This window comes from Myotis brandtii, unplaced genomic scaffold (genome assembly GCF_000412655.1).
Source record: "Myotis brandtii unplaced genomic scaffold, ASM41265v1 scaffold23, whole genome shotgun sequence".
Classification (NCBI taxonomy): Eukaryota; Metazoa; Chordata; class Mammalia; order Chiroptera; family Vespertilionidae; genus Myotis; species Myotis brandtii.
The window spans coordinates 757,685-774,251 of NW_005358649.1; the positions used below are offsets into that span (position 1 = coordinate 757,685).

At 36.8% G+C, this 16,567-nt stretch overlaps 1 protein-coding gene across 3 annotated transcripts in view; it reads right to left on the reverse strand.

Moving 5' to 3' along the window:
- ARFGEF1 (ADP-ribosylation factor guanine nucleotide-exchange factor 1 (brefeldin A-inhibited)) overlaps window positions 1-16,567 on the reverse strand; it is a 99,510-nt gene that overhangs the window by 32,795 nt on the left and 50,148 nt on the right. For 2 of the 3 annotated variants that reach the window (XM_014539803.1, XM_014539805.1), the window contains exons 11-19: window positions 14,228-14,327; window positions 13,982-14,121; window positions 13,769-13,877; window positions 12,624-12,825; window positions 8,939-9,050; window positions 8,401-8,606; window positions 7,841-7,925; window positions 4,437-4,608; window positions 2,158-2,309 (exon numbers count right to left, since the gene is read on the reverse strand). In XM_014539803.1, coding sequence (XP_014395289.1) covers window positions 2,158-2,309; window positions 4,437-4,608; window positions 7,841-7,925; window positions 8,401-8,606; window positions 8,939-9,050; window positions 12,624-12,825; window positions 13,769-13,877; window positions 13,982-14,121; window positions 14,228-14,327 — 1,278 coding nt within the window. The remainder of the gene's footprint in view (window positions 1-2,157; window positions 2,310-4,436; window positions 4,609-7,840; window positions 7,926-8,400; window positions 8,607-8,938; window positions 9,051-12,623; window positions 12,826-13,768; window positions 13,878-13,981; window positions 14,122-14,227; window positions 14,328-16,567) is intronic. The other variant, XM_005866346.2, reaches the window with a different exon arrangement.

Sequence of the window (16,567 nt, forward strand, 5' to 3'; positions counted from 1 at the left end):
CCGTATAACATTTTATGGAAGTATATGGTCCATAAGCCAGTAAAAAATGTTTAACTCGATTAGAAATTAAAGACAATGATTTCTCCAATCAAATCACATTGAATAATATCCAGGGACAGTGAAATTAAATTGCCCACTCATAATTGTATAAACCTTTACAGAATACAACTTGCCAATTGTAGAATGATTCCTAGTAATGTGTATATCCCTTCATAGTATAATGCACTCTAGGAATCTCTCATTTATTCCTTGACCCAGTCAGTGCTTATTATTGAGCACTGGCTACAAGTGAGCAACTGTGCCAGATATTGGGAAAAGTGAACAGAACAGATGTCCCTTGCCTCATGGAGCTTAAAGTACAGTAAAGAAGCATACTAGCCTTATGTTTTAATACACATATTAAAATAAATGTACAAATACAAATGGTTATAAATACAATGAAGGAAAAGAATAGCATGTTATGAAAAGGGACCTAATTTGAATTAGAGGGGTCAGAGCAAAACTTTCTGAAAAGGTAACATTATAAGTGGAAAATACACAGGCAAAGAAAAGAGCATTCTAGACACAGGACACAGCTTATAAGAATGCTCTGGAGAGAAAATAATTTAGGACATTCTAGAAGCCTAAAGAATGCCAGTGTGACTGCAGCACAGTAAGAGACAGAAGAAACAGAAGAGTTCTAGCAATGAGTTTGGAAAGGCAGGTGGTCTAGACCCTCTCAGTGTGCTAATTTCATCAAGTGTCATGCAAAGTCAGTGAAGAGCCTTAAGGAAGAAGGTAAAACTGCATTTTTTCTTTTAAAAAGATCACTCTGGCTTCTGTAAATGGATAAGTGCACAGTATTAAGAGTGAGAAATGAGGGTGTCTGAAGAGAACAATGGCAGTGCTTAGAGGATGTTTAAATAAACTATAACTAATCCATATCATAAAACCTATTGACAAATTCTTAATGATACAGGGAAATACTTATGTGAGAAACCGCAAGATAAAAAAAAATTCTATACATAATACGATCACAACTGTTTAAGATAAAAAAGAAGTATATTAACAAAAGGTTTTTTCTGAATGGCTGAATTATGGCTAGATCCTTATTTTGCTTTTTTCTGCCTCCCCCTCTACAAAAACATTTGAAAAACAAAACAAAAGAAGGGTATATATTATTCAAAACAAAAAAGCTGCCTTAAAATATATTTTATAATAAAGAAAAAGTGTTTATAACATTTCAACATGATTTTCTATTATTATTCCAAAAGATAAAGCCAGTTATACACCACTATTCCTTTTAACATTACCTCCTTAGGCCCCCTCCTATTCTATAATTCTCCATCAACTTTTAGCAATATCATTCTCACTTAGACCTTGAAGTAGGGGTAAAAGTAATTATAAAATTTTACACCTAAAAGGAAGCACAGAAATCTTGTAGTCATTTTCACCACCCATACATATGTATAGTGAAGTCTGCATTAGAATTTAAATTATGATCTTTAGCTTCCACAGACCATCTTAACCACACAAACTGCAATGTACTTTACCCATTTTCCCTTTCCAATCTTAACTAGACTCCCCTCCACTTCCCTACGTTCCTTAGGATGCACTGCTTACTCATTCTAGAATTTGGAGAAAGGGTAGAAAAAAAAGAATAGGAAATGAAAAAGGAATGAGAAATCACATTTTCAAGATCCAGTACCATTCTTAGTAGATCAACCTATAAAAATAAACAATGCTTCTTTCTATTCCTTACTCTTTTTTTCTGGGCTCCAGGCATATCAGAACCCTCCTATTATATTAGTTCCTAGGCCAGAAGCACTGAAAGAGAGCAAGCAGCTCAATGAAGATCCTTTGGAATTTGAGGTAACTCCAAAGTTACCTAAAGTTTGAAATAAAACTTATTTAGAGAAAACCAGGCGAAGGATTAATGATCATTCTCTGAACTTTTTCTATTCTTAAGATCACACAGCTATTAATTCCTAATAGTGCATACATTTGTCATTCTCTTTAAGAATACATTTTGTATTTGCCATGTCCTAAATAACATGGCTTTTTGTTTCGAGGTCTACACCAATGGGATATGTCATTATATTTCCTTAAGTCAAAAATATGCTGAACAAAATGATATGTAAATGTCTACTGCCACCAAAAGTTACTAGTAACTCTTACCTTAAACATGGGTCTCACATGCTCCAAATGCGTTGCACTTGTAAAAGGTGCTTGAACATGGCTCACGGCTTCCATGAGTGCTTTAGCTGTCTTAGCCATCTGTTCCATTTCTAAGTTATAGAGAAGTCTTCTTTGTTTTTCATTGGCTACATCTGAAACAACCACCATTAGCATTTAAAATAGGAAGCATTTAAAAATGTTATTTTGATGTTTTATTACAAAACAATAATTACCACCAATACACTAATTAAAAATAGTCCTAAGAAGTCAGACACAAACGGTCACACAATGTATGATTAGACGCATATGAAATATCCAGAATAGGTAAATCCATAGGAACAGAAAACAGACTGGGATAACCAGGGCCTAAGGAATGGGAGGGAACCTGAAGTAACTGCTTATTCGAACAGGGTTTTATTTTGGGGGGATGAAAATGTTTCGGAACTAGATAGCGGTGGTGGTTGCACCACAGGTGAATGGACCAAACACCACTGAATTGTTCACTTCAAAATGGTTAATTTTTTAAAACATTTTTTCTAAAACACTGATTTTAGAGAGAGAGAGGGAAAGAGAGAAACATCAATGTGAGAGAGACACTTGAATCAGCTGCCTCCTACACAAGTCACCCAACTGGATGACTGAACCCACAACCTGGTATGTACCCTGACTGGGAATCAAACCCACCACCACCTTTTGGTGTACGAGATGATGCCCCAACCAACAGAGCCACACCAGCCAGGAAAAAATGGTTCATTTTATATTAAATGAATTTCACCCAATAATGAAAAGTGCAAAAATCCTGCACTAGGAGTCAGGGATAAGTAGAAAACCTATGAAGAGGGAAGAGAATACATACAAACCTGGGATAGGAAAAGAGATGTAAGAAGAAATGGCATCTTTGAATAGTATCTCCTGAGTTAACAAGAAACAATGGCCCTGACACTCCAGGATGATTTAGTATTTCAGAACACCACCATCTCCCTCCCATATCTGGCTCTCTAATTTGCTACCACCACATACGAAACAGGCCATAGAAAGAGGGATGTGAAGATGTTAAAATAGGTTTGAGGAAGAAAACAATCAGAGAACTGGCATCAACTCAGGTGTAAAATGAACTCTTGGTCAATACACTTAATGTTACAAGCAGAACTGAAGTCAACACACCCAAGTAAACTGCTGCTTGGTACTGAACTGCAATAAGAGTCAAGGATGCCTAGTACAACCTCTGGCTTTGCCACTGTTTGGGTTTTAGATGTAGCGATTTAATAAAAAATTTTTACATTAGGCAAACTCAGCTCATAAATTCTAAAACTCTAAGTTTCTTAACCTCTGCACTTTAGTTTCCTCATTTATAAAATGAGGATGAACTTACTAAAATTCTTTAGGATCATTCCTCATACTACTCCAAAAGATAAGGCCACTATGCTCCACTCTTCCTTTTAAAATCATCTCCCTAGCCCCCAACTCTCATCTTGTAATTTTTCATCAGCTTCTACAACTACATACATCACATAGGCCTTTTTGCTTCTCTTCTGTCAACAGAATTTTGCTACTGTAACTTGCTCTGTTAAATAAAACCTGAGAGTTCATTTCTAAGTGGAAAAGCTCAGAAAGGAAGGTGTCCTCTTTCCATATTACTGTTATATTCTTAAGCCACATCACAGGTCTCATTCCTGTAATCAGATTTTAGCTCTCATTTCATCACCATTGTCTACATGTACAGAAAGTCTAGAATGGAGCCAGGCCCACAGCTGGCCCCTAATGCTGGTTAGATCTAGGAACTCTACAGTGATACAATTTGTGGCACATCTGAAGTAGTGATTTCCAACTCCACAGCTATCTCACAATCCTAACCTTCCCCATATCCTTGAATCACCCCTACTTTCAGCTTGTTTATCTATGATGATATATGAAGAGATATAAATATGCTGCTTGTAGCTGATAAGGAGGCAGAAGCAAAGATTAAGAATTGAAGTCTGACTATTGGGGTTTCCTGACCAATCTCTCTGACCTCCAAATCTGTGCTGAGATTAACTGCTAAATGGACACGTGTATATTAAACACACACTAATCCATGCATATTATGTAGCATTTTCCATTAGTCATTGACCAGAGCTACCTTTCTTCAGCAAATGAGAAAAAATACAATCATATCAGCAAATGCTATAGTATATAAATACTATCACTAGAATAAATACTCTAACCTAAGTGAAGAACTCTTTCAAGTACCCATATTTTTCCGCCTGAGCAATCAGGATTCAAATGATTTGGATACCTACTTTGCTTACTTGATTTTGTAGGGATTGCTAATTCTTTCGTTTCTTTCAATGATATCTTTTTGCCAGCTATTTCATTGTAGATGGCTGATAGATACTCTTCAGGAAGGTCTTTACTGTCATTGATACCTCTATTCATCTTAATGTACTGTTCCTTTGTCATTTTATTTTTAACCTAGAAATGAAAAGCCATTATAATTACTAAAAATTAACATAAAAATTTCACCCATATTTTAAGAATTTAAATACTCTTATGAGAGAATTTATAAATACTTGGAGGGCAAGAAGTGAAAAATATTCAACAAAACATACATTAAAATAAAAAATTCATAGAAAATGACAGCAATGTAGAAAAAAACCCATCCTGGCATATGCTAATTCAACTTGCTCTAATATACACATGAATCAAAGCCAGTTGTTACTAATGATAAAGATTAAGACAAAAATATGTGTTCTAAATATACCTCAAATTTTAAAAAAAATTGCTGACACACTATATATAAAAGGTAATTTAACTGTAAATATTCTAGGTGAAAAAGAAACATAAATGACTTGTTAAAATTCACCTATATTTTAACTTTGAAAACAATTAAGAATGAGAAGAATTCATTTTAGGGATTCTTTTAAAGTATTCTCTTTATTTTTTATTTTTATTGATTTCAGAGAGGAAGGAAGAGGGAAAGAGATAGAAACATCAATGATGAGAGAGAATCATTCATTGGGTGCCTCCTGCACACCCCCTATTAGGGATCGAGCCTGCAACCCAGGCATGTGCCCTTGAACCTGGGACCCTTCAGTACGCAGGCCAACGCTCTATCCACTGAGCCAAACTTCTTAGGGCTGAAGTGTTCTTTAAAAATGATGTCATTTGTTACAGTTCATATAGTCTTAAAGTGTATATCATATGGGGTCATAATTATGGGTTCAATTTTCTAACCAGCAACTTAGCTTTGTAGGAACCCATATGCACAGCGGCATGCTGCATATCAGCACATGATGCCAACAGTCTGACAGGAGCCACATGACAATCAGCTACCACTGCCAGACCAGCACATGTTCTACAGACAGAAACTAGTGCAATCAAGACGGGACGCTGTTCCCAAGATTTAACACTCCCTAACTGACATGTGTCCAGAAACTTTTAACAATCTGATACTATGTAAGGCAGTTTTAATATTTCTTTAAAATAACTTTCATGAGAAGGTACATATGTATAGGAAGACATGACGCAGATGCACATAACATTGATAATTCATTTATAGAACCAAATTCTTTAAAAATACAACATTCTAAAAACAAAGGGAGGTAATGTAAAACATAATTCTACTTTTGGTTTAGACAGAAAAACCAGATAGGAAACTCTGATATATAGAGACAGAGTCATAGATAGAGAGCAGGCAGACAGCTGGGGGACAGTGGAAGCGGGGTGGGTGGAGGATGTTGGGGGTATGTGGAGGGATTTAGCAAAAAAGGAAAAAGAGAGAGAGAACTCATGGACATGGACAACAATGCAGAGAAAGTGGGGTCTAGGGGTGGAGGAGGGAGGGCATAAATGATGATGGAAAAAATAAAAAGATATCCAAGTAAGTCTTTAAATGTAGACTGCCTTATAAACCCATGGGAAAAGTGTTGTGCTAGACAATGAAAACCCTAAAAGTGGGCTGCTTTTATTACACTGTCAGTAATATGAGAAAGGAATATTTAAACGCGTAAACTCTTAAATTTTATATAAAGGTCTATATAAAATCAAGTAATTCTGGTAAATGCACAGTTGTTGAATTCTGGTGTTTAAAACTAGGAACAACTCTGTATGGTATCCACAACTCTGTAATTCTCCCATTATACATTTGGTATATACTTTCCATATAAACCCTGCTTTAAACATCTCAAAATACACACACACACACACACACACACACACACACACACAATCCCTGTCTTGCCAAGCTTAATCTCAAACTAAATAGGTTTTAATTTTTCAATACACCTCAGATTAGGAAAAAGCATATAGTTTATTTCACATCCTAAAAATAGTAAATATCATATGCTGCATTATTCCTAAAAAGTACACATAAATTTTTGGAAATAGATTAATTTATAAAGGTAATTTTCCCCAAGGATACCCAAGCATGTTTTTGAAAACTAAGCATAAAATACCTAAAATGTTTAAAATAAGTGTTTGCAAATGAATATCAGAAATCAAGTTATATTCCTTAACATTTAAAAAGGAATTATAAATTTTATGAGGAAAATAAAATTTGAATACTCCCTGAATACCTGTTATTTTATTATTTATTTATTGTTTGTTTGTTTTTGTTTTCCACTGATTTTTAAAGAGAGTGGAAGAGAGAAAGAGGGGAAGACAGAGAGAAACATCAATGTGAGAGAAACACATTGATTGGTTGCCTTCTTCAGGTGCCCTGACCAGGGCCCGGGCCGGGGAGGAGCCTGCAACCAAAGTACATGCCTTTGACTGGAATCGAACCCGGGACCCTTTGGTCCGCAGGCTGATGCTCTATCCACTGAGCTAAACTGACTAGGGCAGTGATGGCGAACCTATGACACGCGTGTCAGAGGTGACACGCGAACTCATTTTTTTGGTTGATTTTTCTTTGTTAAATGGCATTTAAATATATAAAATAAATATCAAAAATGTAAGTCTTTGTTTTACTATGGTTGCAAATATCAAAACATTTCTATATGTGACATGGCACCAGAGTTAAGTTAGGGTTTTTCAAAATGCTGACACACCGAGCTTAAAAGGTTCGCCATCACTGGACTAGGGCATGGATACCTGATATTTTAAAAGTATTGTTAATTTTTCTGTGTACTGGTATTGGGATTATGTTTAAATAGAATATTTCTCTTTCAGAGATATATAATGAAATAAATATAGATGAGATGATATGATACCTGGGATTTGCTTCCAAATGATCTGTGAAAGAGAGGGGGATATAAATAGAACAAAATTGGCCCTAAGTTGATAACTGTGGAAGCTGGCTGACAGGCACAGGAAGAATCACTATACTAATCAATCTAATGTTTAAGTTTAAAATGTAAAAAAAAAAGAAGACAGTTTATATATAGTGTGTTTTCATGTTGCAATTAAGTATAGGCAGAAGAACCATATCACATTCTTAGATTAAAATTTACCTTAAGCTTTATACAGCTGTTAATCTTGAGACAGACAAATATAGATCTATCTTACAGATATCTAAAAGTCTAATTAGAATAACTACCAGAAACTGCATTTGTAAATGTATACTACATTAAATTAAACCAATCACTAAACTGGGGTATTTGACTAAACAACATTAAAATTTCAACTATCACTTATTAAATTCAAAAGAACTCAGAGTACTTAATTTGTATTATTTATTATAGAACTGGCTTGGAAGAAAACATACCTGTGGACTGTGAAGATCTGTGGTCAGCATAATAATTGAGTAAGCCAGAACATAAGCAGTATCTGCGCTAGCAAACAGGGTTTGTCTGAAAAAATAAATGTATCATGTTATAAACTTTTATTGTTTTACAGTTTCATTAAATTAGTCACTTCAAACCCCAAAGCACTTTTTAAAAAAAATATATTTTATTGATTTTTTACAGAGAGGAAGGGAGAGAGACAGAGAGCCAGAAACATCGATGAGAGAGAAACATCCATCAGCTGCCTCCCGCACACCCCCCACTGGGGATGTGCCCACAACCAAGGTACATGCCCTTGACTGGAATCGAACCTGGGACCCTTCAGTCCACAGGACAATGCTCTATCCACTGAGCCAAACCGGTTACGGCCCCAAAGCACTTTTAATTTACTTTTTCAGGATTTATGTTCTATCTCACATTACAATTTTTAAATGGAACTATCTGATTACCTCCCGATCACAGACAATCTAAGTTTCCCGGGGGCAGAGGATTATGAATCTCCTGATAGTTGGCAACCAGTAAGAATCTGAATCTTGCTTACCCTTGGTTGCATTCTAGATATCTTGCAGCAAATTTTTCCATCAATCGATCAATTTTCTGAGCTTCCCCTGGAAGACGGAATCCTTCCAGAAACATTCGAAGGGCTGAAACAAAGTCCTTTCCTGAAAAGTCATGTTGGTCCACATATGCATACATGACTTCTTTGTTAAACTTATCATTATCTCCCAGGAATTCACCCACTTGAGTCTAAAGAACAAAAGACAAATTGATTTCCTAATGGAACATTTGCCAGACAGCCATTTAAAAAGCAGAAAAATCCATAAGATCCACAGTTTTTGACTATAGGTTTAACTACTTCAAACATGAAGCTATAAGTTAAACATACTGAATGTGTTTACATAAAAAAAAAAATCAAGATATTCTTTTGAGTTTAAAAAATTGAAAAGCAAAATTAAGAATACCTACGGTTATTCTTTAAGTTTTACTTGCATACTTGGGAGGGCAACAATCCATATCATTATTAACTTAAAAAGAAATTTTATAGAAAAGGTTAGAATGAACTAAAATGGTACTCTTACAGAGTCTAATCTTTCCTCTTGATGTAAGAATTGAGCAATATCTTCAGGTGTAGTGCCAAGCATCCCTTGTTCTTGGAGATACTGTATTCCTCTCTTTGGTTTCTTATTAAACCTAGATGATATTAAAGTTAATAGCGACATCATAAATAGAAAACCATTTGTATTCCTGGAAAAGACCTTAGTAAATTGATTTTCTAATAGCATTGAGAAAATAGAAACTTATCTAATATAATCTATGCATGAAAATATAAAAATATTATACTATGCAAAGTTTTCCACCTATTAATTCTAAGTTTCCTGCTTTTAAAGTACAGAACTTGAATTCAGTGACTGTTTTAAGCTATAATCTGACAGCATTATTTCCTTTATTAAAAAAGACCTGTAGATACCCAATGTTTTCAAAATAAAGTCAAAATTGATGATTAGACTGCCACATAAAACCTTTCTTAATATAGCTCATTCATTTTTCATCCCCTCTTCTCATCTACTCCCACATCCCCTGTCTCATTCCCTAAACACCATGCATTTGCGGCCCATTTCCTCTGCATGCCCTCCACCTGCTCCCCTCACTGGGGAACTCTCCTTCATGCTTCAAGATCCAATTTAAATGTCACCTCTTTCTTTCCAAATCATTTACTTTCTACTTTTATTGTACCAATAATTACTTTGGTACTTCATCACCTGTCACCTGGGTATTGCAAGCATTCTTAGATGGTCTCCCTATCTCTTGTTTTGTTCACATTCTAATCCATCCTTCAGGCTGCTGGCAAGTCATCTTTCCAAAAGAGGAAATCGGCTGCTGCTGCCCCCTGCTTAAAATCCTTCAATAGTACGCCAATGCCAGGAGGTACAAGACAAAACTCCTTTACATGTCAAATAAGGCCTTTGGTAATCTGGATCCAACTCAATGCTTTCATCTCACCTCCTGCTACATGCTTCCCCCTCACAACCTTCCCCCCCCACACACTATGCTTAACAATAGTCCCCAAATGTTCTCCCCTTTTTCTCTGAGCTGTTGCATACCTCATTCTCTCTCTGAAATGTCCTTCCCTGTTCTGTCCTCCTAATGATTTCCCCAGTAAGTCCTAATTCAACCATCACCAAGTACACAAATTAAAATCAAACATTTTCACTGATATAAACATAATCTTTGCTCTACAGAAGCTCTTATTCTAAAGTAAGAAACATGATTTTCAAAAATGACAATAGTAAAAGTGCAACAAATAATGTGTTCATTATTCGTAAGAAGATAGCAAAGAAGCGACTAATTTACAGAGACGGTCATGATTTATTTTCAGGGGAAGGTGACTGTGGAACTGAGCTTTGAGGAATAATCACATCTTTTATAAAGAGTAAGAAAAAACATCCTCGAGTGAAATAAGTCAGACTAATACATGAAAGCATAAAACAGCAAAATAAATAGTTCAGCATTGGTGGAGCAATGAAGTGAGAAAAAGAAGTGGCAGGTGATAAAGTTTAGAGTTCGGCAGATCCAGGTTGTGGCCTTATTCTTTAAGAGCAAGAGAGGGGAAAAACAGAACTAAGACCTTCATTCAAAAAGAATAGTTGTGAGAAAAGACTAGAGAATAAATAAGACCAAACAAAGGTGAGCTAATCAGATTATACTATTTATTTAGTGACAAATCCAAGGGGGAAATCTAAGGTAACTCCCAAAATTTTAGCTTATAAATTTAGTAACATCCTGGGGTTACTATCCTCAATAGAAAAAAATACAGAAAAAGTGAGTTTTCTATTTGTCTTTTGTTTTGGGTAGGAGTATTGGGGAGTTGACTATGGAGAGAATGTAGACTGATAAATTTGATTATGGACATGCTGAGTGGAAGAAGCTATGCAATACTCCCAACAGGCAATTACAGATGAGTCTGCATGTCAGTGGAGGTATTTATGTTAACACTTGGTAGTGAGACGTTAGTAAATAGTTGCTGAAGTCATGAAAAAGAACACAACCATCTAGGACAGCGGTTCTCAACCTGTGGGTCGTGACCCCTTTGGCGGTCGAACAACCCTTTCACAGGGGTCGCCTAAGACCATCCTGCATATCAGATATTTACATTACGATTCATAACAGTAGCAACATTACAGTTATGAAGTAGCAACGAAAATAATTTTATGGTTGGGTCACAACATGAGGAACTGTATTTAAAGGGCCAGAAGGTTGAGAACCACTGATCTAGGAGAAGATACAAAGTAAGATAAAGACTGAGGGACAGAACCCTTAAAATGCTAAGAGATATGCAGGAGATAAACAGCCTAGACCAAGACTGAGATGGCATGATCAAACTGGAAGAAGGGACGGGACAGAGCGGTGTCATGGAAGGAACAGCTGTGAAAGAGTGCACTGAGCACAGCCACAGGAAAGCATTCCATGGAAGTCTGAGGCAGAAAGCAAGTCTAATGGCTGAAAGGAGGGCTGGAGGCTAGTGGCTGACAGCAGGGAACCTCCACTTTAAAGTCCTATGACAATTCCCTCTCACGGCTAAGTACTTTTACGAGAGTTATCATACCTCGGCAGTACTTTGTACAACACTCTCTTATGGACTTTACACAGTACCAGTTAAAAAGAATGTTTTGCCAAGATTTAGACTGTAATCTTGAACACAAGGACCAGTGTCTCCATGGTTCTTGGCACACAGTCCCAAGTACCAAACATGTGTTTGCTGAGTGACTAGCTGAACTTCAATATGAGTATCTGCTTACACTACTAGATCTTGAGCCCCTGATAAGTAAGGGATGTTTCATTTATCATTTATTCCAGGACCCTGCATAATGTCTAGAACACACAACAGTTTGTAAATAATGACAGAAAAATTAGAATGAAGTATTAATGGCAACTTCTTGAGGCAATTTTGTGAGATTTATAATTTTATGACAAAGAATATGTGTACATTTTGTCAATTTTAAAAAAGGTACAAATAACTGTAAAAAAGGCATTCATCAAAAGGCATTGCTTAAGATTCAGGAAGAAATGCTTTAAAACAGAAGGAGCAAGCTGACTAAACAAACAGGGAATTTTTAATAGTTTACAGTAGCTAGATTCATGGAAAAAGGCCAACAAGTTCATTTTTCCTTATAGCATCTCTTTGAAAAAAGAGATGGGCAGTAGGAGGGACAGCAGAATGGTAGTACCTAGATGGGAAATAGTCCAGAAGCAGGCTGCTATCAGTTTAGTAGCCAGATTGGAAAGGGTCATTATCACCATATGAACATATAAAAAAGAAATTAACAACAATGGATCAATAACAAAAGTAGCACATTTGTAACCCAGGTGAAGAAAATATAAAACCTATAAAGGAACAACACTAACTAGTTTCATACTTTAAGTTTTTTAAGCTGTCACCTGCTTAGGAAATATACTGGGGGATTTTAAAACTGAACTAAATAAATAACACAAAACTGCAGATGCATAAAACAGCATATAAAATGTGGTGCAAAATTAATTTAATGTGCTTTACAGAGTCTGTTTGGGCTAGACTGCAATGAAAAAGGGGAGCTGGTTAAGGAGCCAGCAGAAGTCAGCAAGATTTTGCCCTGTTTTACTCATTAGAAGGTGGTGATAAGAAGAAAATAAAAATATCCCAAAGATTCAGAGAAACCCAGGGCAATGGTGGCACAGTACAGGTAGAGGGATATCCAAGAAAATTTCTCTTTAAAATCAGACACTCACAAATCTATCCCTTGTTCTATTATTTCTTTTTGTTGTTTTAAGACTTCAAACTGTTCTGGATTATCAGTGCCAGACATCTGTGTGCTGTAGCTGCCTATTCCTGATGATGATGTTGACTCCAGGGAATTTAAACTTCCGTATCTGTTTATTGTCTCAGGGTGTTTGATATCACTTGTCTCTTGTTCTGAGGGTTTTTCCTGACCTGTAAGTAGAAAAACTGATACAGTAAATTACTCAAAGAAAAAAAAAAGTAAAGGTAAAAAAAAATTCAAGATATTGGCAAGATATTTCACTGCTGCTTAGATATCTGTTTAATACAAATAAAATATTAGGTGCCATATATACATGTACAATTTACATTGTTAAAAAGAGTTCCTTTTGCAGTCACAGTGCTGAGTGTCTGCTGGGTTTCAGCTCTCAGTTCTTGACCACCAGTTTTCCTATAGGAACTTGACTAAGGTAACACCAGGTAGCCCTGCAACTATGAGATTTTCTCTGAGTAAGGATAAATCTCAAACATGCACAAACAATTCCATCTTCTTATAACATACTTACTTTTATATATTTCTTCTATAACTATACTTTAACAAAGTTGCATAAATATGCTTCACTTTTATATAATACTAGAGGTCCAGTGCACAACATTCATGCACTGGGCGGGAGGGAGGATCCCTCAGCCCGGCCTGCACCATCTAGCAGTCCAGGAACCCCGAGAGGTCCTTGGTGCTGCTGTGGAGGTAGGAGAGGCTCCTGCCACTGCCGGTGCACTCACCAGCCATGAGCCCGGCTTCTGGCTGAGCAGCGCTCCCCCTTGGGAGCACACTGACCACCAGATGGCAGCTCCTGTGTTGAGCACCTGCCCCCTAGTGGTCAGTGCGCATCATAGCAACCGGTGCCGTTCCGATGACTTGCACATTAGGATTTTATTATATAGGATTCAAAATACTTCTAGAAAGAGTAAAGTTTGGATAACTAAGTTAAGAAATTCATTATTTTAAAGCTCATTATTTAAGTTACAGACAATGCTTCTTCATCAGCTAAATGAATAGAGACATCATGAAACTGGTTTAATGGCATCTGCAACTAGCCTCCAAAGTATCATTTGCTTAAAATGATGAAGAATTATACTCAAAATGTCACCTTACCAAGAGTTGTCTGAGAGTTGGGGTTCACGTACTGATCCTTACTCCATTCAACCATGCACTTCAAAATTGACACTAAGCACTCTAAACCTTTTTTCCTCAGGCTTAATTCCTACAGAATAATTCAGAATAAGAATACAAACAAGATCTTTTAAGCAAAACACATAGCACTTCCTTGGCAAAGTTTAAATTTGAAAATGTTTTTAAAGTTCTTACCTGAACATTACTCATACCAAGTTCCTGACTGCCCCGGCCTTGAGCAATTTTTGACAGATCATTTACTAATCTTTCAAATATATTTGCTGCATTTAAGTCACAGTCATAGTTTACATAAATATCCACTACACTCTGAGCATCTGTAACAATACAATATATTAATTAACAAAGGGCATCTAGTATATGAGTATGTTCAACCTTTTAAATATCTCATAAGAAAAAGATAATATGGATAATTTCAAATACCTGCACAAATCCTTGTCAATGTCTGAATAACCATCCATTTGTGGTCAAACGAGCTGGTAGAAGTTTCCAAAATATATAGGAAAATTTCTTTAAAGAACACCTGTGATTAGGGGAAAACATTTGTTTTTAAATATTGCTTATAATTCATAAATGTGATCACTTTTTAAATATCCCAAAGTTGCAGAACAGAGACTAGGATCCAGGTTCCCCTGGAGTCAACTCTTTTGAGTCCATCTCTGAAACATCAGGACTAAAATCACTAGGTGGGTGAGTGAAAACGAGCCCTTGTAGTAGGAGCACTGTACTTCACATTAATTTGTTTGCTATCACACAGCCACTACAAAAGAAGTCTGCAAAGATTTGGAGTTCCTCTGAATAATTTCCTGAACATATTTACAAAACTAATATAACTCATAATTCATTTTAACACCCCAGAAAGCATAAACCATATTCTGTTCATCAGTCAGATGGGGTGGGCCAAAGCAAGTTTACAGTTGTGAGTATGGGAAACACAGATTTTATTCTTGTATTATTATTTATTAATTATTGTACTATTTTCCATACAAACAAGTGTAAACCTACTTTTGCCCCACCCTGTATTTTTCAGACATTATAATACTGAGCAAACCTAATTGTTCCTAGTTTTAAAAGTAAGTAATGTGTAGCCCACATAATAAAAATTATCCAATGCCCTAACCGGTTTGGCTCAGTGGATGTAGCATTGGCCTGTGGACTCAAGGGTCCCAGGTTCAATTTCGGTCAAGGGCATGTACCTTGATTGCGGGCACATCCCCAGTAGAGAGTGTGCAGGAGGCAGCTGATCGATGTTTCTCTCTCATCGATGTTTCTAACTCTATATCCCTCTCCCCTCCTCTCTGTAAAAAATCAATAAAATATATTTTTTAAAAAATAAAAAGTTATCTAATTATCCAATTCTCATGGACTATTTTTATCATTACTCACACAAGTGGAAATCTCCATTGTCTGAAAACTACAAACTATTTTTCACTATTCTTTTAGGCCAAATAATGTCAAGCACAAAGGAGCTAACCTAATTAAATAAATTTCAATTTAAGAGCTAAGAATTTTCAGATTCAAATTTATTTTGGAAAAGTGACTGTGACTTAGAGGGGATGGCTGAAAAAGTAAATCAGAAAACAACATACTATATTAACACTTATGGAATACTAGAGGCCCATATGCACCAGAGGGGTCCCTCAGCCTGGCCTGCGGGATTGGGCCGAAACCGGTTCCCCGACATCCCCCAAGGGGTCCCAGATTGCAAGAGGGTGCAGGCCAGGCTGAGGGACCCCACCAGTGCACGATCAGGGGTGGGGAGAGACACCAGAGGTTGGCCAGCCGGGGAGGGACTGCGGGAGGGCTCCAGGACATGTCTGGCCCGTCTCGCTCAGTCCCGATCAGCTGGACCCAGCAGCAAGCTAACCTACCGGTAGGAGTGTCTAACCCCTGGTGGTCAGTACATGTCATAGCGAGCAGTTGAGCAGCCTTAACATATCATTAGCATATTATGCTTTGATTGGTTGAAGGGACAACCAGACAACTGGACAACCAGACACTTAGCATATTAGGCTTTTATTATATAGGATATGTATTATGAACCTAGAAATTCATATTTACAATGAACGATGATTAACATGCCTCCCCAATTTGGATAAGGTACCCTTGTAATGTGCTTTTCTTTCATAAAACTCAACACATTTCTAGTGCTTGCCTAATGTCTTATTTCCTCTAAGACTGTAACCTCTAAGCAGGTAGGAGCCAGGTCTTTCCTGCCAACAATAGTGTCCACACTGCATAGCATATAGTAGGCATTCAATAAATATTCGTGGCCACAGTTCCCAAACTGCACCAATGTGCCCCAGAATGCTACAACAAACTCAGAGGGTTATCATGAGAATTTTTAAGATAAAATTCACAGAGAAATACATCTGTTGGACACCTTGCAAAATTGTGCAGTGTCATTAGATCAGTTAGATCTCACTACATTCCTTTCAAAGCCATCATTATTTTTGAAAACTTGGGTTTTAGTGGTTGCTATGATAAAAAGCAGGTACTGAGCCCTGGCCAGTTTGGCTCAGTAGATAGAGCGTCGGCCTGCGGACTGAAGGGTCCCTGGTTTGATTCTGGTCAAGGGCACATGCCTGGGTTGCGGGCTTGATCCCCAGTGGGGGGCGTGCAGGAGGCAGCTGATCGATGATTCTCTGTCATCATTGATGTTTCTATCTCTCCCTCTCCCTTCCTCTCTGAAATCAATAAAAATATACTTTTAAAAAGCAGGTACTGAATCAAAATCAATAAAGAAATGGTTATGAGGGTGGC